Source organism: Mercenaria mercenaria, chromosome 8 (genome assembly GCF_021730395.1).
Source record: "Mercenaria mercenaria strain notata chromosome 8, MADL_Memer_1, whole genome shotgun sequence".
Taxonomy (NCBI): Eukaryota; Metazoa; Mollusca; class Bivalvia; order Venerida; family Veneridae; genus Mercenaria; species Mercenaria mercenaria.
In genome coordinates, this window is record NC_069368.1 from 33,457,474 (window position 1) to 33,482,155 (window position 24,682).

Below are 24,682 nucleotides of genomic sequence, written 5' to 3' on the forward strand. Positions count from 1 at the left end.
AGGTATGTAAACATTTTCATATGACAACTTTTCCGGACTCCTAGCCAATTTCTTTTATCTTTTAAATCACTAACACATTTTCCTTTCCCTTTTATTTGGCCCGGTTTTCTTTTATTTTCTACTTATAATCTTTGTGGCTATGGCTACGTCCCTTAAAGGGTTTGACAGCTACTGAAGATAGATAGATCCTCAATTAGTGGTCTTATACCTTCTAGTACGTACCATATATAATCAATCACGTGACTAGTGACGTCAGACAAGATACGCAAATGGCAGGACACAGCTGGGAACTTATGCCCAGTGTCATAATTGTGGAAATACTTTCGTATCTTGCATTGAAGGACAGATTACATGCGTCATTAGTCTGTAGAAGATGGAGATCTTATTTGTTCCAAGCTAAATTGTGGCCTAAGCTTTCGGTTTGCCTGCGTAGAAACCGCAGACAAAAGAACAAATTTTTGGCAGACGTTTGCGGACGTTTTGTACGCGAATGCGCAATTTATTTCGACCCCCACGATGGCGAGGAATTGAAAGATTGTTACAAAATACTTCAGATACTTTGTGATAATAAGAATCTACAAGTTCTGCAGTTACAGCCTCGTAGTTGTCATATAGAATGGACAGAAACCGTGACCAGTGGCAGGTAAATATTTTTGTTCGGAATTTAGGCCAATCAGCTGTATTCTAAAAATAGCAACGTTTTGTAAACATAAACAATGATCACGTGACAACTGTCAATGTCGTATTACTTGTGTAATGTTACCAGACTACTAAAAATATATGACATTCTCTTTAACAAATTAACAGTTTATTTGAGAAGCTTGCTCACAAGAGTTAGCTAGTCCCAACTAATTTGACACAATCCTAGGAAATACATGTATCAAAAGGAGATTCAATTACTCATTGATTTATGTAAAAACTATCAAATAATATCCAAAATTACGAATGTTCTGATGATTTAAACCTATGTGTGTACAGTACAGGATTAATGTTTAGCGTGTACACATGCCAATATGTACGCCAATATTTTCAAGCGATAAAATCAAATTAACTTTACATGACTATATATGTACTGTGATTCATCCTCCATTATTTTGGTCCTTCAAAGTTTGATGTTTAGATTGCCGGTCACAAATATAAAACAATCAGAACGTCAAATTATTTTGACTAAGAGGTTGCTGCATCATTTCTCTCAGTTGTTAAATGGCACAGCTGAAATTTATGTTCAATTGATATGGTATGGATCAATATCTGTAGACAATACTGTAGAGATTGGGAGACCAGGGATATCAGATATTGCAGCATTTCCCAGCAGTGTTGTTTCATTAAAAATGATTTTAATATCAAGGATTCACAAATACAGAGGAGGTTGTTTTCTTTTTTTCGATTAGTACTTTGAAACTTCCTGGTGACCATAGGTTACCAAAGACATAGAGTGGTAACAAATAGAGACCTTTGTGCAGAGGTGCTGTTTTTGAGCCATATATGTGTGAGGAAGCCATCCAGCAGGCTGACGGAAGGTCGTTGGTTCTGCCCAGGTGCCCGCTCGTGATGAAATAATGCACAGAGTGGCACAGAGAGGCATCTCCGCCATTAAAGCTGGAAGGTAGCCATATGACTTACCATGTGTCGGTGCGACGTTAAATCCAACAAAAAACAGTGTTCGCTATTCAGTCAATATGGACACCTCCTCAAATAATAATAAATGGTATTGCCCAAATTGAATCATGGACTGGTCCATTTTATAAATTTAGCATGCTAAGAGTAATATATTTTATGTTCGTAGCAAAAAATGTGACAGCAGTGTTATAAACAAAGGTGTTATGAGCACATTGTCTTGTGTTTTAAATGGGTATGGTTTACATTCAGAGCACTGAATGGAAAACTGTCATAACACATTGAATTTTGAAAAAAAAGGTGCATGGTCACTGTTAAGCCCTTGATTGAATAATCATACATGTAGATTTGTTAAAATATTTTTGTTATGAGAATATTATCATTAAAAAGGGGAAATATACATTTTGCAGGGAAGATTGAGGCCTAACTTAAGCCCCTTGTCATACTACCAACAGGGATAGACATACACACAAACACTGGTAATCTGTATCAGGCAAACATCATGTCTGGGATAATGGAGACATACATTGTATGTGTTCAACAAACAGCTCTTTAAACCTTGTTTTTACCATTTACATTTTCTTACTTCAGGTTTGCGCAGCGGCTTGAATGCATAATTAGGACAAGCAGGAAGTTGAGGCATGTGTCACTGGGTTGTTCTGAGGAGATTCTGGCACATTCCGGATACTTCCTGGACAGACTGTCAAGTCTTCACGGTAACTCTCTAGAGGCACTCCATCTGGCCAGTGTAAAGGAAGACTCTGACAATTACGGTATTGTAGACTTAGATGTTTACAAGTTTCGGACTTTCACCAGCCTGAAGCACTTGAGCATAGATTACGACTTTCTGGATAATCAGTTGCTTCATATCTTCTCAGAACCCAGTAGACAGCCACTGGAAACTTTGAATATCCATGTGCATGGAGTAGGCCCTGAGCATGAGAATGTTACCAATGCTTCTTGGCGGCAGTTTTCCAATCACAATAAACGCATTGAAGTTACAATCAATTTGATACATTCCTACACTGGTGTGTCAAAACTTCTAGACATTTTGAAGCAAAATCTCCCGCTGACACATTTCAGACAATTCTTTTGCTCAAATATTAATGTTCCTGCTTTGGGATTGATGGCCAACTCTTACTGCAACACATTAAAGTCTGTACACATTGTTGATGGTTTTGAGCAAGGTGTGCCGGCAGTTTACGAAGTGACCACAGATGAAGATCCATTTGTCATGATGGCATGGAAATGCTTGAATCTGTCTCACTTCACTCTGATTGGTAAAGTATTGAAATGATTTTGATAGAAATAGTACCTTTCTTTTAAGATTAGTTGTTAAAGGTAAAGTAAGTTTTATTTAAAATGGCATATGAATCAACAGACAGCATGAACTACAAAGCTCTTCTGCAACCAGCAACTTGAACAAGGTATCCGGGTGACACATACTTAATACAACTTATCTATACTTGCGTTACCAGTCCTAGTTAACCTTTAAAATAGTAAGTACCATGCAATGTAGCTACTGGTGCTGTTTTTTTTTCACATCTTTTCAAAAGATTCTTTTGACATGATACAACCAGGGATTGAAATGGCCGAATATCGACCTCTCTTGTATAAGGATGAAAATCTGTATTTATTTCTGCTGAAGTTGTAAAAAATAATGACATATCCTTGAATAAATTTTAGAAATAGTTTTTTAGGTTTAATCAAGTGTACCCCTTTGCTTTAAAACCCATTACTCCATGGATAGTCGCATTTAATCACATTTGAGACTAGTGTAGATCCAGATCAGCCAGCACATCTGTGCACGGATGTGCAGGCTGATCTGGATCTACACTGGTCGCTTATGTGACTAAACGCGTATCCATGGAGTAATGGGTTAAATGTATGTTTCATGTCTATGCCATGATGCAATATTGTAATTATAGGTTACGAGATGTCAGACCATGATGTGGTGGCTATTGCACGTCTGAGAGGAGAGGGTCTCCAAGAACTACACATTCCAGCCTCGTGTGTGCACTGGGTGGATGAAGACAACATAGAAGTTGTTGGAAATATTGACCCAGAATTTGCAGAAATGGTAAATGTTGTATAAGTATTCGGTACAAAAATTAATTTTTGACTTCATCTATTAACTTCAAGGAGAAAGTTGATTTTGATATGTCAAAAATTAACTACTGAAATTTCTCTGAATAATACCGTATAAGTACTTTTTTCTGCGGGAACTTTATTTCTGCGGAAGACAACAAGACCGCAGATTTAAAATCCGCAGAAAATGTTGTCCTGACATGCCGCGATACGATGATACAAGCCGCCATTATAACCCGGTTAAGTATAAGAAAATGTCCTATAGCGTTATCGGCTTTTGTCCCACATGTTGCCGAAGGCCGATGAAGCAAGTTTAAAGAATTAAGAAGTAACGGTAGTATAATAGAACTGTTTCATTATTGTTTTGCTGTTGTATAAACATAATAAAAACATCAAATTTGTTTTGATTTTCGTTCATTATTGAGCAGTCAGCTGCCAGTTTCAATTTTCTTAAATTATGTGACAAACACACTCCATTGTATTCTTTGTGTTTATTGTTAACCGATCCGTCTGGTGATGGTCATATTTACCGTTATTTGTATGGGTCTTGAAAAAGGCGTGATTAACAAAATTTATCATACAGTTACAATGCACAGATGAGAATGTTTGTAAAATATAGATTCAAGCATTTATCATGTCTGTTTGGCATGACTGTATTTATGAAATTCGTATAGTATTCGTCAACTTTTATTTTCAATCCGGAAACCAACATAACTGTCAAAATAACAACAAAATACGTACCTGTCTATTTGAAATTAATGAAACAACCGGTGAATACAGAACCGCACAAATAAATCCAATCAACGTGAGAAGGAAGACACCGCAGAAAAAAGGTACGCAGAAATTTAATACCACCTCATTTTTGAAAAAATCGCAGAATATTAAGCCCACAGAAATATGTACTTGTACGGTATATTGCTGCTTTTAGAAAGGATATACATGTATCAGTCCCCTCGGTAATTCTAGAGAATGCCGGGAAGAATACAGTACACTTGTACCTACATGTAGTACATTCTTGGGAGATTATTTTTAAATCCAGCTTTTGTCGTGTATAAGGGTTAACGAAATTACACGAGTACAGAATTGTTGGATTCTTGTATACCAGAGGTCTAATGTGGTTCCCTGGAATGTTTCTGTACAGTTATATTTAGCTCACCTGTCACGTAGGCAAAGAAACAAAACAATATTTATCTGTACTTGCAGATCTCATCAAGTTTAAGGAGGACATGGAAGCCCTTGGAGGATGACCAGTTACCGGATGCCGTGTTTGATGACTGGGCGGATGCTGAAGTGGCCTACAATGATATATTGCTGAAGGACCAACAGTACAGAAAACCTGTAAATGTAAATAAGCCTGCATTACCTAAAAACTATAACAGCTACAGCTTTTAAACTTTGCACACTTATTTATCATCATTAGGGGACTGTGTAAGCCAAGAACCATAATTCTAACATGACATGCATTTTGTCAGAATTATGGCCCTTTATTTACTTAGAAAATCTGAACTATAACTCTTTTTTTCACATATTGTCAAGCACTTGCAGAGGAGCAGTAGCTCCCGCTGGCGATGCTCTTATTTAAACTTCAGAGTTCTTAGTGCTAACCTGGTGTTGATCAAACTTGGTCACAATATTTGTGGTCATAATAGCTCGATCAATTATGAGATGGATACTCAAAGCAGGACCCTCCATGTCAGGAGTGATTTTCCTTGAATTACTCAAGAGTTTTGAAAATTGACAGTGTCAGCTCCTAAATTTTAGCGCATTTTATCCATTGTTCGTCTGTCACTGCTATAGGATCAAAGCCTTTTTTGGGGTGTAGAATTCTTACATGTGAACAAGTAATTCAGCTAGTTTAAAGAAGGTCAGTGGTTCTACCCATTTGCCTGTCTGGGATGAACTAATACCTGGAGAGGCATTTGCAGTTTTCCTCCTCCATGAAAAGGTGAAAAGTTTAATATTTTACTTGTAACTTGAAAGTTACCAAATGACCTATAATTTTGTCATTGTGACACTAAACATAAGAAAAAAATACAAATTTATGGACTATCTGTTCAAGTGTGTTTTAAAAATACAACTACATGTATTTATTTCTTAAACCTCGTATTTGTTGTGATTTTAAAGCCGCTTCTCAGCAAAATTAACCAGCAACTTTCCCACATGAAGCAGAGGGGTCTCTGTGGCAGACTAGAGAAGGTTAATGTCTTCAGAACACATGTACCTCACAAAAATAAGTTTGAAAGCTCAGTTAGGGTGTAGAACTCTTGTGAGGAAGCTGAATTAGGGAAGGGCCTGTAGGTCTACCTAGGGGCCTGCCTTTACCTTAAACAATTCTGATTGGCACCTAGAGCCTATCCAACATTCTAATATGCTTGTTTCTGTTAAAACACATTCACATTAAAATGATGTGACGTTAATGTGTGATGATGTCAATGTCTTTGTTGCGATCAAAAAAGAGCGCTACTATATTTTATCTACTATTTTAGATTAATCAAAATAATGTGTAGCAAAATCGTATTTTACATAAATTAATACGCTCAAAATCTGTTATAGGTCGCCAGAATAATTCACTCGGGCTACGTCCTCATGAAATTATTCCCAGACGTATAACCTCTTACCATGTGTTAATAATGTTAAAACACAGTTTTTCTATACATTATTTCTTAATCAAAAGCTGTTGGGTCCACATTTTCCAAATTGTGTCTTTGTGACTCTAGCAAAACAAATCAGAGGAGACATCTGAAATGATTTCTTCTTGTTGCAGGGAACTTCTGGAACAGTTACATCTAGTTAGAGACCTTTCATGTGATAACAAACACAATGTTTGATCTATTGTGATAAAAAAAATGAGTGCTGGAGTTGACATTCGTATTGAATACATTTCTCCAACAACAAAATATTCTAGTCCAACTTTGATGACCACGTCGTCAGCCAGTGGAATAACTACAACGAGCTTTCAAGAACTTAATATTGTTTTAGTTGAATTGCTAAATTTTATGCGTTTATTACATACAAATAATTTTGTTGACATATTTATATATTTGTTCCATCACATGATGTTGAAATTATGATTCCGCCATTGCCATCTTTTATACGCTTTACAAGAAGAATTAAGAGATGGAGAAATTAGTCCACGTTGTTTGTATATTTATGTAATGATCTTGTTACATCGTTTTAAAAAAGTTCCACAATTAGCTGCCTCACATGTTTGTAATTTTGAAAAAAAGAAATTATATAACACGAAAGTTTCTATCCTTAAAAGGGGACACCTCCAGATAGTCATAAAAAAATATGCAGATAGAAGTGTATATTCTAGATATATCGAACATCATGTTGCAGTTAAAAGTTGATTTTTATTTATATAAAACACATTTCTATTGTTTGTCTGACACTAGAGTTCTTATCTATATATCTTCAGAGATTTTGCTTTTACTTACAGTACAATCAATAGAAAGCACATTTGAAATTTAAAAAAGGGCAAATCTGGATGGGTGCCCCTTTAAGGATTTTGTATATAATGTATAAATATGTGTACATTTTCGGTTTTAACCTTGTTTTTTTGTGTGCTTCTCTTTGTTCACATATTTATTGTATGATATCACATGACCAGATACCCTTATTGATAATTCAAGGTTTAAATAATTAAGATTTAAATCAAATTCATTCTGCACCATTGCTTAAACAGATTTTTATTATGTTATTATGGCAAAACACTCTTTGTCACTGGGGTGATGGAATTTTTGGCACATTTTAAATAGAAGCTTGGTATTCATATTTCTGTGACATTATTGTAATTATTACAGTTGAAATTTTGTTTAATAAATAATTGTTCAGTAATAGTTTGTTATCAAAGTCTTAGGAGAGAAACTTCTTTAATAGACATTTTTATTTTCTGCTTTAGAGAGGAATTTTGTAACAGAATTAGTGGAAAGAAAGTACATTCTGGTCCTGATCGGGATGAGGTGTCAAACTCAAAACTTCTAATTTTAGTGCTGTTTAAATTATGAATGTTAGTCTTTTCTGTTTGTAAGTTATTTATTGTTATGTTTCCTACCACTTTTTGGTAAGTTATGTAAAGTGCTGGAATAAAAGAGTTCTCAGTAAGTTGTGTGAAATCATTTTAAAATATTTGAGGGTGGGGATTAATGTTTGTGGTTGCCTCTGTTCACAAAATCTTGACAAATAAAAGATATTTCTGTTATTTTTTCTTAAGAATTTGAAATCCATGAATTCTTGTCCCAGCAAAATAGCGGTAAAACAAAATTTCGTGCTTATGAAATTAACTGATTTTACAGTTACAGAAAAATTTCAGTATGTATGCATGTATGTATAGTAACTTTCTAATACTTGATAATATCTAAGCATCAGCTAAAAATCTATGATAAAAATTAGTTTGTGCAAATGTCTACTGTTTAGAAATCTTTCTTGAATTGTGGCATTATTTTCAAGATCCAGATATAAACTATATATTTATTTATCGATCTCTTAGGCTGGTAGTATGATCTTTTTGACTTCTTGAAATATTTTTTATAATATGAATTTCATGGCCCAAAACATATTTTTCCCACTGTAAAATAAAAATTGGGCAAAATCAGAACTTGCAAATACATTTTTAAAAGATTTTTTGAAAAAAAAAAAGATTTTACAAAATTTTGGCATGGGAATGTTCATTTATTGCAAACTTCTGATATTTCAAAAAGTTTTTACATAAAAAAGTTTGGGAAAGTACTCTATCAAAGACATGAAGTTTTTGACAAAACTAATCAAGATATTTTGAAAACTTAATGAACACCTATTACTATCCTGAAAGAGTTCATAGTATCTGTGATTTTGTCTTGTATTCGAATCAAAATCAGGGGAAAAAACTTTTGTTATGGAAAAGTTGGAGTAAACAGTAACTTAAAACAAGCATGTGTCCACCATTTTGGTTTGCTGAATTTAAACAGTTCATGATCATTTAAGGAGTTCATAAAACAAACTTACTCTACATCAATTTCTGTTTTGAAAAATGCCTGAACATCAGTATTGAATTCATGCCAAATGTGGTCTGGATACTAGTACATCAAGCACATGATATTGAATATGTAAATTAGAACACCATAACATGTTGAATTGTATTTTTTTCAGCCATTAATAATATGAGAGAGATCTGTATTTTGTGTATTGCTATTTATTGCTTGAAAATAGGAAATACATTCCAAAGTTATTTCTTGCAATTTTTCTGACTATTTATCATCAAGTTATTTTTAGCTCACCTGTCACAAAGTGACAAGGTGAGCTTTTGTGATCGCGCGGTGTCCGTCGTCCGTCCGTCCGTCCGTAAACTTTTGCTTGTGACCACTCTAGAGGTCATATTTTTCATGGGATCTTTATGAAAGTTGGTCAGAATGTTCATCTTGATGATATCTAGGTCAAGTTCGAAATTGGGTCACGTGCCTTCCAAAACTAGGTCAGTAGGTCTAAAAATAGAAAAACCTTGTGACCTCTCTAGAGGCCAAATATTTCACAAGATCTTCATGAAAATTGGTCAGAATGTTCACCTTGATGATATCTAGGTCAGGTTCGAAACTGGGTCACGTGCCGTCAAAAACTAGGTCAGTAGGTCTAAAAATAGAAAAACCTTGTGACCTCTCTAGAGGCCATATATTTCACAAGATCTTCATGAAAATTGGTCAGAATGTTCACCTTGATGATATCTAGGTCAAGATCGAAACTGGGTCACGTGCCCTCAAAAACTAGGTCAGTAGGTCTAAAAATAGAAAAACCTTGTGACCTCTCTAGAGGCCATATATTTCACAAGATCTTCATGAAAATTGGTCAGAACGTTCATCTTGATGATATCTAGGTCAAGTTCGAAACTGGGTCACGTGCCATGAAAAACTAGGTCAGTAGGTCAAATAATAGAAAAACCTTGTGACCTCTCTAAAGGCCACATTTTTCATGGGATCTGTATGAAAGTTGGTCTGAATGTTCATCTTGATGATATCTAGGTCAAGTTCGAAATTGGGTCACGTGCGGTCAAAAACTAGGTCAGTAGGTCTAAAAATAGAAAAACCTTGTGACCTCTCTAGAGGCCATATATTTCATGAGATCTTCATGAAAATTGGTCAGAATGTTCACCTTGATGATATCTAGGTCAGGTTCGAAAGTGGGTCACGTGCCTTCAAAAACTAGGTCAGTAGGTCAAATAATAGAAAAACCTTGTGACCTCTCTAGAGGCCATATTTTTCATGGGATCTGTATGAAAGTTGATCTGAATGTTCATCTTGATGATATCTAGGTCAGTTTCGAAAGTGGGTCACATGCCTTCAAAAACTAGGTCAGTAGGTCAAATAATAGAAAAACCTTGTGACCTCTCTAAAGGCCATATTTTTCATGGGATCTGTATGAAAGTTGGTCTGAATGTTCATCTTGATGATATCTAGGTCAAGTTCGAAACAGGGTCATGTGCGGTCAAAAACTAGGTCAGTAGGTCTATAAATAGAAAAACCTTTTGACCTCTCTAGAGGCCATACTTGTGAATGGATCTCCATAAAAATTGGTCAGAATGTTCACCTTGATGATATCTAGGTCAGGTTTGAAACTGGGTCACTTGCCTTAAAAAACTAGGTCAGTAGGTCAAATAATAAAAAAACCTTGTGACCTCTCTAGAGGCCATACTTTTCATGGGATCTGTATGAAAGTTGGTCTGAATCTTCATCTTGATGATATCTAGGTCAAGTTTGAAACTGGGTCACATGCGGTCAAAAACTAGGTCAGTAGGTCTAAAATTATTAAAATCTTTTGACCTCTCTAGAGGCCATATTTTTCAATGGATCTTCATGAAAATTGATCTGAATGTTCACCTTGATGATATCTAGGCCATACTTTTCATGGGATCTGTATGAAAGTTGGTCTGAATCTTCATCTTGATGATATCTAGGTCAAGTTTGAAACTGGGTCACGTGCGGTCAAAAACTAGGTCAGTAGGTCTAAAATTATTAAAATCTTTTGACCTCTCTAGAGGCCATATTTTTCAATGGATCTTCATGAAAATTGATCTGAATGTTCACCTTGATGATATCTAGGTCAGTTTCGAAATTGGGTCATGTGCGGTCAAAAACTTGGCCAGTAGGTATAAAAATAGAAAAACCTTGTGACCTCTCAGAGGCCATATTTTTCATGAGATCTTCATGAAAATTAGTGAGAATGTTCACCTTGATGATATCTAGGTAAAATTCAACACAGGGTCACGTACCTTCGAAAACTAGGTCAATAGGTTAAATAATAGAAAAACCTTGTGACCTCTCTAGAGACCATATTTTTCAATGGATCTTCTTGAAAATTGGTCAGAATTTTTATCTTGATAATATCTAGGTCAAGTTCAAAACTGAGTCACATGAGCTCAAAAACTAGGTCACTATGTCAAATAATAGAAAAAACGACGTCATACTCAAAACTGGGTCATGTGGGAAGAGGTGAGCGATTCAGGACCATCATGGTCCTCTTGTTCTTTTGAAGTGATGATATCTAATAATTGTTTGTGAATTGTTTAATACTCTGTATTTCCTTTGATCTCAGTTTCAGTTCTGTTTAATTATGAAAAAAACTGTTGATTTTAGAAGATCTGTATGATTTTCGTGTTGTGTTATTTAAAAATCATTATGACACTTCTGTGGCTGAGTGGTTACGGTTGCTGACTTCATGTCACTTGCCCCTTGCCTATTTGGGTTTGAGTGCTACATGAGGCATAGAGTTCTTTCTGTGAGGAAGCCGCCTCGCTGGCTTACTGACAGCCGGTGGTTCTATCCAGGTGCCCGCCCGTGATGACATGACATCAGGAGGGACTCCTGGGGTCTTGTGCTGTAAAGTTGCCGTATGACTTCAGTTGTGTTGGTGAGACGTTAAACCCCCAACAGAACAAATACAGAGATTTTTTTTTCATGCTAAAATTTATTGTTATGCTGGTTTAAACCTTTTCAAATGTAATACATATCAGGACTATTTCAGTTGATAAATTAAGTTTAGTTTAAGTTGATTTTATTCAATTTTATAACTGTGGTACTGATTGTTCAAACATTTTTTGAAAAAAAAACAAAATTCTGAAAAATAATTTTCTTTGTCATTTGAGAAATATTTTAGCTTGTGATATTGTGTGTATTTGGCAACATGATCGAGCAGACTTTTTTATAAAATGTAAATATAATTGGTTAGTAATATGGAAGTGTTTTATTAGAACAAGAGTGTATGAGGGAGATTGTGTAACTTCATATTTATTTATTTATATTTGATATTGTAATCTTGTAGTTAGCCTACAGGCTGCATTCTTGCGAGATTTAAGTCAAATAGTGGATGAAAAATCAAAATCCTGTTTATCCAAAAAAAAAAAATTGATTTTCACCGTTAAGTGACAAACACAACTAGGATGAGTCAATATTTTAACGATTTTGCTGATGACTTACGTAAGCTAGTTGGGTATTACACATATAGGATTTCTAAAGTTTCCTTATTGTTAAAACTACTAGTTAAGACTATCAAAATATCAACATAGATTTACAACTTTGTATATTGTGAGGTAAAAGATTTATAGTAAAAATTTATCAAATAAAAAGAAAAGGGATAACTTAAGAAAATTTTATAACAATTAGGGAACATTTTTCATGAGAAAGCACCTTAATCTGCTCTGAACTGTTAGTTTACACAGATTTTAAGCTTTGTAGTGTTAGTTCTCTCCCGTTGCTTCCAGTTTATTCACCTTTGTCCAGTTTCTTCCCTTTAGTCTAGTTTCTTTCCTTTAGTCCAGTTTCTTTCCTTTTGTTCTGTTTCTTTTGTGCCATTCGCATTTGTTTTGTCTGTTGCATTAGAAAATCAATCGAGTATGGTGGGCTTGTTGTATATTATTACTGTAGACATATTCTATCTCACTCATCACAGATTTTTGTGAAGATCAAAAATATATGGAAATCTTTTTATCAAGAAATATTTTGTTCAAGTGGGCATTAAGGTAGAGCATTTGACTTACATAAATGCTGCTTAAGTATAAGTGCATTCTAATAACTACTCGTGCTTAGAATTTTCCAATAGAATGTCTTACTTACTGCTTATTTTATGCTCTTTGTGTAAGATATTGTTATGTAAAAATCTATGAATGTAAGAAAAGAGAAAATTTAGATTGATTGTTAGATCATCTGTGAAACATTTGCCTTCATTGCATTTTTAATAACTCGTATGAAATGGGAGCTTTAATAGCACATGGAATGGAAGCTGTGTATATTCTTTGTTCATTCATCTATGAAGCAGTTGCTTTATCAGCACCTGGGCTGGAAGTCTTGTATATGTTGCTTTCACACATCTATGAAGCAGTTTCTTTAATAGCACCTAGGATGGAAGTCTTGTACATCCTATAATAACTCATCTATGAAACAGTAGCTTTAATATCACATGCAGTTGAAGCCTTGTGCGTTCTTATTCACTAATGTATGAAGCAGTTGCTTTAATATCACATGTATGAAACTTTTATATTGCATTGAAAGGAAGTATTGTAATTCTTGTGCGATATTTATTACTGATACTGCTTTTTTCACATTGAAAATTTGATTCTCTACAGCATTTTATTGTGCTTAACGTTTTACATAGCTATTAAAAGTGCTCAAGAATTGAAATATATTGATTTAAAAATATATGAGCCGTGCCATGAGAAAACCAACATAGTGGGTTTGCGACCAGCAAGGATCCAGACCAGCCTGCGCATCCGCGCAGTCTGGTCAGGATCCATGCTGTTCGCTAACAGTTTCTCTAATTGCAGTAGGCTTTAAAAGCGAACAGCATGGATCCTGACCAGACTGCGCGGATGCGCAGGCTGGTCTGGATCCATGCTGGTCGCAAACCCACTATGTTGGTTTTCTCACGGCACGGCTCATATTCAGATACAAGTCAGTTACAAAGTTCAACTTAGGACTGCATTCTGCATTAACTCATCATATCTCTTTGTCTCGCAGATTATTCAACATGCATGTATTGGTTTTGTGACGTATTGGTTCTGCATGCTTTTTTCTCAAAATAGAGAATGCATATATTTTTGCACTTTGTCTATAATTATTCGAGATAATGCTAGCAGATCAAATATTGATAAAGTTTCAAGCTGGAACTGTTGTTTTGTCAGCAATTGCTCAAAGTGTCTGTCTCAGATGAATAGATATTTTTATTTAAGCAATTGTTCATGGTTTTAAGTGCTTGACTGAATTTCTAAAGGTAGATTACGTATGTGTTAAGTCACGGGTTTCAGTGGAACTATTGAATAAAGAAAATTAACCATACCCTGGCATTTTGTGAAAAGAGGATGATTGATAAAAAATAAACACCATTGATAGAAAATAAACACTATTGATAGAAAAAAAAACACTTGAAAAGAGTTAGATGTTTCGAACATGATTTTTTACAGGAACAGAAAAGAATATAAATTTTATTGAACATTTTTTGGCTTTCTGACATAAATTTTGTAATGTCATAGCCTTGTGCAAAAGCGAAATGTAAAATTTTTGTTAAGATCATTGAAAGGACAAACTTATAAATGGAAGTTTTCTTTCTTCACAAAAACTTAACTTTTAATGACTTTGTGTTTGATGCTACAAAGAGTTTATTTTTAAATTGGGTCATTTTGGCAAGCTTTAAAAGAAAATGCTTAGTAAAATGGTGAGATGGTGAGGAGGGGTAGAAATACAATGTGTTTTTAGAATTTTGAAAAAAAAATGACATTTATTGATCGTAATGAATTATTTTATCTGATATAAATGGAAGACTAAGAGAAGTTAACTCTAGTGTTATAAGAAACTATTGAATGTTTCAATGTTATATTCGTTGGAAAAATAATGCTCCTAAATGAGAAAAATATAGTGCATGGAAATATTAGTTTGTGTAACTATCATTCATTTTCTAAGTGTTAAATGTTTTCTACACAAAAGTTTGTATATCTGCAGTAGTTCCTTCATTACAATGCACAGCGTTGTATAATTATGCATTTTTTTGTGTGGAAAAATATGTATTAATTATAATAGCAAATTATGAGGTACTGCAAAAAATGCGTTAAATAGTTGTATACAGTCCTAAAATTTATTGATGTAATATCAGGTTTTTGTTGTTGTCAAAGTTTGGACTTTTGTATGTAGCATAGGACCATGTACTATGTAGTTTGTACATCAGATTGATTCTATGTAAATTTTGGGATTTAATCATTTTGTTTTGATCATGAAAATGTAAATATGTAGTTTCTATTGTTTTAACTTAATATCAGGGTCAAAACATGAGCGACCAAAATATTTTAAAATGTTAATTGCCATTGAAAACCAATGTCTTTCAGAAACATCACTTGTTAAGAACATTATATATTAGTATCCAAAGCATTTGAATAACATGTTACTAAGGTTCAAATATTATTAATATCTATACAAGCCATTTTTTTCAGGGTTTGGATAGTTTCTGATATTTGTGATAATTACCTCCCTTGACAAATTTGGCGGCCATTTTGAGACAGTGTGAGATATTAGCAATGATATTATAAATAAATTTGTCATGATTATCCCTATATGTCATAGTTCGTACATAACAAGGAGGTAGGAAAAGATACTTTATGAGCAAACAATATTTCGGACTTTCTTCGGAAATTATTTCTGATGTACAGCACTGTTATTTCTGGAAAAAAAAGGAATTATTGCCATGATATAAGATCTACACTGAAAAAAGGATCCATTTCTTACACACATCTAGTGACTCCAGTTAATATTATTTCAAAAGAATCAGGCAATATATAAGCTCCTTTTAAATGTAAGGAAGAAAACATGCCATTGCAGGTGCCTCTCTACAGAACAGTTTGTTTGAAAATTGGGGAAGGATAACATAGAGAAAAGATTACCTTAATTAACTTCAGCTATTTTTGTATTGTTTGGTATAATGATGTTGTTTTAGTGATTTTTGGATATTGTATTGCTAAATTGTATTAGAAAATGTCCCGAGCTTTTAGCTTGCACAGGTATAGAGATCAGAGGTGAGGTATTGTGATTTCACCTTTCCCAAGACCTTTCCACTTTGTTGCAACTTTTTCTAATATTTTCTATAATGAACTTGACCATCTTTCAATTTGGACTTTAGCATTAACTGTTAAAAGGGGTGCTTCAAAAAGATACTGACTGAATAGCGAACATTGCAGATTTTGATCAGACTGCATGGATGTGCAGGCTGATCATGATCTACACTGGTCGCAAAGGCAGAATCAATGGTGTCCAGCATGCAAAGGGTTTAAACAACATTGGTACTCAGAATTGTGCCAAACTTGTTATAAACTATTCTGGCATTAACCCCACTCCGATATTTTTCGTTTAGGACGTTTTTCACAGTATACACGTTTTTTTTTTCTTGTATTTTATTCCTGGTCAATAAAGGTCATAAATCTGCATTTTTTCTTGATCCATCTTTGATAGCATTTAAAATGTGTAAAAAGGTGAAATTTGGTGCATTAAGGTGGCCATTTACAGTTGCTTCTTGCCACAAAAAATAATCTTAGATCTTCGAAAATGCAAATTCATAAAACATTTTGTGTAAAATAAGCCTGTCATAAGTTGACTTCGAAAGAAGAAAGAAAGAAGAGAAAAGAAGAAAAAATTGTGTTCAAGGCCACATCAGGCAACTTCATTACATGTGCTCGTAACTTCATAAGTGCATGTTAACATCACTGCATTGACTGAACACATCAGAAGTCTTATAGTATTCACTTCAAATTAAATTCAACTCACTGCCTGAAATTGTTCAAGAATGTTTTCTAGCCGTTTGATATTTAGAATTGACATTTCCAGTCTCTGATGTTGATAACTATATTTGAGCCGCTCCATGAGAAAACCAGCATAGTGCGTTTGCGACCAGCATGGATCAAAACCAGCATGCGCATCCTTGCAGTCTGGTCAGGATCCATGCTGTTCGTTTTCAAAGCCTATTACAATTAGAGAATAGTTAGGGAACAGCATGGATCCATGCTAGTCGCAAATGCACTATGTTGGTTTTTTCATGGTGTGGCTCATATATTGAGGAAGCTCTGCAAAGTGGGAACAAGCTATCACCTAAATATTTAAAACATATTATAGTGCTTTTTTTATGACACTTTACCGGTTGACATTCAAATTATCAGGAATAGCAGAGATTCATTTTATTGTATTTGAAACTTGTTAAAACTATTTTACAGATATCACTGTGCTTCTGCCAGTATATAGGCATTTATTAAATGATTGTCAAAGTCAGACCAAATTAAGGTGAGTCGGGACAGACATCGTATTCCTGGACTCTTATCAATCTAAACAAGTCTGCATAATGTCATGAAACATCGGTATAGAGAAATATTTGACTTAAATTACTCTTTCAAAAATTGTTTTTTGTTGGCAATTTCTTATTTAAAGGGACCATGTAATAAATCAAAGAGTTATTAATTCTTGTTATTCTTAAGGATGTTAAAAACTGTTTTGTAATGTTTGCTTACAAGCATTAATTGATCAGTACATTTGTACCATAAGTGAGAATTGTCATTATTCTTGTCTTAACAGAGTTTAAAGCGGAATGTATAAATGATTTTCAGTGCCATTATGCATAATTTAGCAGTAAAAGCTCAAGGTCCCTCCAGTTTGTAGAAAATAGTGAGTGGAGTGGTCACGAGTTTAATCACTGGGTGAGATGTAGGTTCACCATGACAAGTTTACTGATGACAATATGTCTGTAGTCATTCATACTCCACTTGAGAATCATGTGGGGAAATTGTCGGTTACTTTCAAAGAACAAGCAAATGCTGTGCTTCGCCATTTTAAGTCATCAGATATAAAAAAGGGTAAATTATCTAAATGCTGTGTAACTGTAACAGCTCATGTTTTGAGGAAAATTCAAATTATAGAAAATTCTTCTTCAGATCAATGTAAAAATGTTTATATATTGCTCGCCATTTCACCAACAAAAAGCATGACCACTATCTAATTCCCTGACAACTTCATAAAGATCTAGTTCTTGGAATTTTAATGCAGCATTTTGATACAATATTATTACTATACTTCATTTTTATGTCCAGTGCAAATCTCCCATATAACAAATGTTAGATATTGTTACTATTTCTGTCAAAAATAACATTATTTTGGTTGGTCTATTTTTAGCAAAATATTACTACTGAATGTGTTGACAGTAGTTAGTGTCGGAATCAATGGGAGTTCTGCAAGCCTTTTTTTAGCTCACCTGTCACAAAGTGACAAGGTGAGCTTTTGTGATCGCGCGGTGTCCGTCGTCCGTACGTGCGTCCGTAAACTTTTGCTTGTGACCACTCTAGAGGTCACATTTTTCATGGGATCTTTATGAAAGTTGGTCAGAATGTTCATCTTGATGATATCTAGGTCAAGTTCGAAACTGGGTCACGTGCCATCAAAAACTAGGTCAGTAGGTCTAAAAATAGAAAAACCTTGTGACCTCTCTAGAGGCCATATATTTCAAAAGATCTTCATGGAAATTGGTCAGAATGTTCACCTTGATGATATCTAGATCAAGTTCGAAACTGGGTCACCTGGGGTCAAAAACTAGGTCAGTAGGTCTAAAAATAGAAAAACCTTGTGACCTCTCTAGAGGCCATATTTTTCATGAGATCTTCATGAATATTAGTCAGAATGTTTATCTTGATGATATCTAGGTCAAGTTCGAAACTGGGTCACGTAGGGTCAAAAACTAGGTCATTAGGTCTAAAAATAGAAAAACCTTGTGACCTCTCTAGAGGCCATATTTCTCAATGGATCTTCATGAAAATTGGTCAGAATGTTCATCTTGATGATATCTAGGTGAAGTTCGAAACTGGGTCAGGTGGGGTTAAAAACTAGGTCAGTAGATCTAAAAATAGAAAAACCTTGTGACCTCTCTAGAGGCCATATTTTTCATGAGATCTTCATGAATATTGGTCAGAATGTTCACCTTGATGATATCTAGGTCAAGTTCAAAACTGGGTCATGTGGGGTCAAAAACTAGGTCAGTAGATCTAAAAATAGAAAAACCTTGTGACCACTCTAGAGGCCATATTTCTCAATGGATTTTCATGAAAATTGGTCAGAATGTTCACCTTGATGATATCTAGGTCAAGTTCTAAACTGGGTCACGTGCGGTCAAAAACTAGGTCAGTAGGTCTAAAAATAGGAAAACCTTGTGACCTCTCTAGAGGCGATATTTTTCAATGGATCTTCATGAAAATTAGTCAGAATGTTGACCTTAAAGATATCCAGGTCAAGTTCGAAACTGGGTCACGTGGGTTTAAAAACTAGGTCAGTAGATCTTAAAATAGAAAAACCTTGTGACCTCTCTAGAGGCCATATTTTTCATGAGATCTTCATAAATATTGGTCAGAATGTTCATCTTGATGATATCTAAGTCAAATTCGAAACTGGGTCACGTTGGGTCAAAAACTAGGTCAGTAGGTCTAAAAATAGAAAAAACCTTGGGACCTCTCTAGAGGCCATATTTCTCAATGGATCTTCATGAAAATTGGTGAGAATGTTCAGCTTGATGATATCTAGGTCAGGTTCGTAACTGGGTCATGTGCGGTCAAAAACTTGGTCAGTATGTCGAAAAATAGAAAAACCTTGTGACCTCTCTAGAGGCCATATTTTTCACGAGATCTTCATGAAAATTGGTGAGAATGTTCACCTTGATGATATCTAGGTCAAGTTTAAAAGTGGGTCACGTGCCTTCAAAAACTAGGTCATTAGGTCAAATAATAGAAAAACCTTGTGACCTCTCTAGAGGCCATATTTTTCAATGGATCTTCATGAAAATTGGTAAGAATTTTTTATCTTGATGATATCTAGGTCACATGTGCTCAAAAACTAGGTCACTATGTCAAATAATAGAAATAACGACGTCATACTCAGTTGAACACTGGGTCATTTGGGGATAGGTGAGCGATTCAGGACCATCATGGTCCTCTTGTTTAACACAGTATGGCAAAAAGATGGACTTGAACTAGGTATTTTTTCTAAAACAGTTTATCAATTAATTTGTTAAATTTGCAAATTAAAAATCCTATCTATTTTTTTAGTATGATAAAAAAATATTTTAAAATCACATTGCTTTTCGTGGGACAGTAATATTATCATCGTTTGGGGAAATTTTTTCCTAGGATTGACGATGTAGACTGTCACTCTTGAAGCGGTGTGATGTTTATATACTGTACACAATTCTTAGTGGCATATATGTATACGAAAATTACTTTTATTATGTTCCATTTTCTGATTTTAGAAAGTAGAAGATGGTCTATCATTTGTTTATGTATAATTTCATAAGATCTGATGAAAACGAAAGTGTTATTTTTTTAATGTAGTAATACGGGTTAATGTGATCACATCTACATGTTAAACAAGAACTACTTTGTTATTGCTTTAAGATGAGCAAATTTGTTTGTACCAAAAGATGATCTAAATACACTTTTATCTGATGTTTTTAAAAATTGAAATGAGAATAAATAAAGAGCTTCTGTGCTCCTTTTAAGCAATACATTGTTTTAGTGATTTGTTGGCCATTGTTTAGGTAGCCCTGAATGTACAGTCTTTGATGTACAAGTCCAATTCTTCGGAGAGAAACTTGTACAATGACCAAATTTATTTGTACTCGGCTGCAGTTCGCTTGATGCTTACATAGAACTATTCTGTGCCATAGAATTACTTGGTTCCATAGATTTAGTCAGTGCCATAGAACTACTTGGTGACACATAATTATTTGGTGTCATAAAACAACATGGTACGATATAACTAACTGGTTCTATAGATCTTGTCAGTGCCAAAGAAACTACCTGGTGCCATATGAGAATTTGGTGCCATAAAACTATTGTCATCAAATAACTTGGTTCCATGGATTTAGTTACTGCCATATAAACTTCTTGGTGCCATATAATTATGAATATATATATATATATATATATCCTCACAGAGGGAGATATGGTAAGGCTTATGGAGTAGACAACCCCTATTTTTAGCTCACCTGTCACAAAGTGACAAGGTGAGCTTTTGTGATCGCGCGGTGTCCGTCGTCCGTCGTCCGTCCGTCCGTCCGTCCGTAAACTTTTGCTTGTGACCACTCTAGAGGTCACATTTTTCATGGGATCTTTATGAAAGTTGGTCAGAATGTTTATCTTGATGATATCTAGGTCAAGTTCGAAACTGGGTCACGTGCCATCAAAAACTAGGTCAGTAGGTCTAAAAATAGAAAAAACCTTGTGACCTCTCTAGAGGCCATATATTTCACAAGATCTTCATGAAAATTGGTCAGAATGTTCATCTTGATGATATCTAGGTCAAGTTCGAAAACTGGGTCACGTGCCATCAAAAACTAGGTCAGTAGGTCTAAAAATAGAAAAACCTTGTGACCTCTCTAGAGGCCATATATTTCATAAGATCTTCATGGAAATTGGTCAGAATGTTCACCTTGATGATATCTAGGTCAAGTTCGAAACTGGGTCACGTGCCTTCAAAAACTAGGTCAGTAGGTCTAAAATAGAAAAAGCTTGTGACCTCTGGAGGCCATATATTTCACAAGATCTTCATGAAAATTGGTCAGAACGTTCACCTTGATGATATCTAGGTCAAGTTCGAAACTGGGTCACGTGCCATCAAAAACTAGGTCAGTAGGTCAGATAATAGAAAAACCTTGTGACCTCTCTAAAGGCCATATTTTTCATGGGATCTGTATGAAAGTTGGTCTGAATGTTCATCTTGATGATATCTAGGTCAGGTTCGAAACTGGGTCACGTGCGGTCAAAAACTAGGTCAGTAGGTCTAAAAATAGAAAAACCTTGTGACCTCTCTAGAGGCCATATATTTCACAAGATCTTCATGAAAATTGGTCAGAATGTTCATCTTGATGATATCTAGGTCAAGTTCGAAACTGGGTCACGTGCCGTCAAAAACTAGGTCAGTAGGTCTAAAATAGAAAAACCTTGTGGCCTCTCTAGAGGCCATATATGTCATAAGATCTTCATGGAAATTGGTCAGAATGTTCACCTTGATGATATCTAGGTCAAGTTCGAAACTGGGTCACGTGCCTTCAAAAACTAGGTCAGTAGGTCTAAAAATAGAAAAAGCTTGTGACCTCTCTAGAGGCCATATATTTCACAAGATCTTCATGAAAATTGGTCAGAATGTTCACCTTGATGATATCTAGGTCAAGTTCGAAACTGGGTCACGTGCCATCAAAAACTAGGTCAGTAGGTCAGATAATAGAAAAACCTTGTGACCTCTCTAAAGGCCATATATTTCATGGGATCTGTATGAAAGTTGGTCTGAATGTTCATCTTGATGACATCTAGGTCAGGTTCGAAACTGGGTCACGTGCGATCAAAAAACTAGGTCAGTAGGTCTAAAAATAGAAAAACCTTGTGACCTCTCTAGAGGCCATATATTTCATGAGATCTTCATGAAAATTGATCAGAATGTTCATCTTGATGATATCTAGGTCAAGTTCGAAAGTGGGTCATGTGCCTTCAAAAACTAGGTCAGTAGGTCAAATTATTGAAAAACTTGTGACCTCTCTAGAGGCCATATTTTTCATGGGATCTGTATGAAAGTTGGTCTGAATGTTCATCTTGATGATATCTAGATCAAGTTTGAAAGTGGGTCACGTGCCATCAAAAACTAGGTCAGTAGGTCAAATATTAGTAAAACCTTATGACCTCTCTAAAGGCCATATTTTTCATGGGATCTGTATGAAAATTGGTCTGAATGTTCATCTTGATGTATCTAGGTCAAGTTCGAAACAGGGTTTATGTGCGGTCAAAAACTAGGTCAGTAGGTCTAAAAATAGAAAAACATTGTGACCTCTCTAGAGGCCATACTTGTGAATGGATCTCCATAAAAATTGGTCAGAATGTTCACCTTGATCATATCTAGGTCACGTTCGAAACTGGGCCACGTGCCTTAAAAAACTAGGTCAGTAGGTCAAAGAATAAAAAAACTTGTGACCTCTCTAGAGGCCATACTTTTCATGGGATCTGTATGAAAGTTGGTCTGAATGTTCATCTTGATGATATCTAGGTCAAGTTTGAAACTGGGTCAACTGCGGACAAAAACTAGGTCAGTAGGTCTGAAATTATTAAAATCTTTTGACCTCTCTAGAGGCCATATTTTTCAATGGATCTTCATGAAAATTGATCTGAATGTTCACCTTGATGATATCTAGGTCAATTTTGAAACTGGGTCACATGCGGTCAAAAACTAGGCCAGTAGGTTTAAAATAGAAAAAACCTTGTGACCTCTCTAGAGGCCATATTTTTCATGAGATCTTCATGAAAATTAGTGAGAATGTTCACCTTGATGATATCTAGATAAAGTTTAAAACAGGGTCACGTACCTTCAAAAACTAGGTCAATAGGTCAGATAATAGAAAAACCTTGTGACCTCTCTTGAGACCATATTTTTCAATGGATCTTCATGAAAATTGGTCTGAATTTTTATCTTGATTATATCTAGGTCAAGTTCATAACTGGGTCACATGAGCTCAAAAACTAGGTCACTATGTCAAATAATAGAAAAAACGACGTCATACTCAAAACTGGGTCATGTGGGAAGAGGTGAGCGATTCAGGACCATCATGGTCCTCTTGTTGTTTTTCTAGCTCACCTGTCACAAAGTGACAAGGTGAGCTTTTGTGATCGCGCGTCGTCCGTCCGTCCTTGCGTGCATAAACTTTTGCTTGTGACCACTCTAGAGGTCACATTTTTCATGGGATCTTTATAAAAGTTGGTCAGAATGTTCATCTTGATGATATCTAGGTCAAGTTCGAAACCGGGTCACGTGCCATCAAAAACTAGGTCAGTAGGTCTAAAAATAGAAAAACCTTGTGACCTCTCTAGAGGCCGTATTTTTCAAGAGATCTTCATGAAAATTAATCAGAATGTTCATCTTGATGATATCTAGGTCAAGCTCGAAACTGGGTCACGTGCGATCAAAAACTAGGTCAGTAGATCTAAAAATAGAAAAACCTTGTGACCTCTCTAGAGGCCATATTTCTCAATGGATCTTCATGAAAATTGGTGAGAGTGCTCAGCTTGATGAAATCTAGGTAAAGTTTGAAACTGGGTCACATGCGGTCAAAAACTAGGTCAGTAGGTCGAAAAATAGAAAATCCTTATGACCTCTCTAGAGGCCATATTTTTCATGAGATCTTCATGAAAATTGGTGAGAATGTTCTCCTTGATTATATCTAGGTCTACTTCAAAAGTGGGTCACGTGCCTTCAAAAACTAGGTCATTAGGTGAAATAATAGAAAAACCTTGTGACCTCTCTAGAGGTCATATTTTTCAATGGATCTTCGTGAAAATTGGTCAGAATTTTTTATCTTGATGAAATCTAGGTCACATGTGCTCAAAAACTAGGTCACTTTGTCAAATAATAGAAATAACAACGTCATACTCAGTTCAACACTGGGTCATGTGGGGATAGGTGAGCGATTCAGGACCATCATGGTCCTCTTGTTATTAGCTTGACTATTTGAAGAATAAGTAGAGCTATCCTACTCACCACGGCGTCGGCATCACACCTTGGTTAAGTTTTTCGTACCAGTCCACATTTTGACAAAGTTTTTTGAGATAAAGCTTTGAAACTTTCAACACGTGTTTACCATCACCATGGCCAGTTATAGGCAAGAGCACATAACTCCGTCAGGGATTTTGGCTGAATTATGGCCCCTTTTGACTTAGAAATCATGGTTAAGTTTTTCATACCAGTTCATATTTTGACAAAGTCTTTTGAGATAAAGCTTTGAAACTTCCAACACTTGCTTACCATCACCATGACTGTCCAGTTATAGGCAAGAGTACATAACTCTGTCAAGGATTTTGGCTGAATTATGGCCCCTTTCGACTTAGAAATCTTGGTTAAGTTTTTCGTACCAGTTCATATTTTGACAAAGTCTTTTGAGATAAAGCTTTGAAACTTTCAACACTTGTTAACCA

General features: G+C 35.2%; 1 protein-coding gene across 1 annotated transcript; it reads left to right on the plus strand.

The window, feature by feature from the left end:
• The first annotated feature begins 240 nt into the window (after positions 1 to 240).
• Positions 241 to 20,232, plus strand: LOC123566624 (F-box only protein 33-like). Its single transcript, XM_045360899.2, has 5 exons — positions 241 to 643; positions 2,209 to 2,897; positions 3,546 to 3,697; positions 4,909 to 5,049; positions 6,470 to 20,232. The coding sequence occupies exons 1-5, from the start codon at positions 270 to 272 to the stop codon at positions 6,497 to 6,499; spliced, it is 1,386 nt and encodes a 461-aa protein (XP_045216834.1). The 5' UTR covers positions 241 to 269; the 3' UTR covers positions 6,500 to 20,232.
• The last annotated feature ends 4,450 nt before the right edge of the window (positions 20,233 to 24,682 follow it).

Bases quoted from the DNA above. Each gene is read 5' to 3' on its own strand.
- LOC123566624 (XM_045360899.2), top strand. From the start codon at position 270: ATGGCAGGACACAGCTGGGAACTTATGCCCAGTGTCATAATTGTGGAA. The intron at 3,698-4,908 runs GTAAATGTTGTA...CTGTACTTGCAG, and splicing joins ACCCAGAATTTGCAGAAATG to ATCTCATCAAGTTTAAGGAG. The intron at 5,050-6,469 runs GTAAATAAGCCT...TTCTTGTTGCAG, and splicing joins AGTACAGAAAACCTGTAAAT to GGAACTTCTGGAACAGTTAC.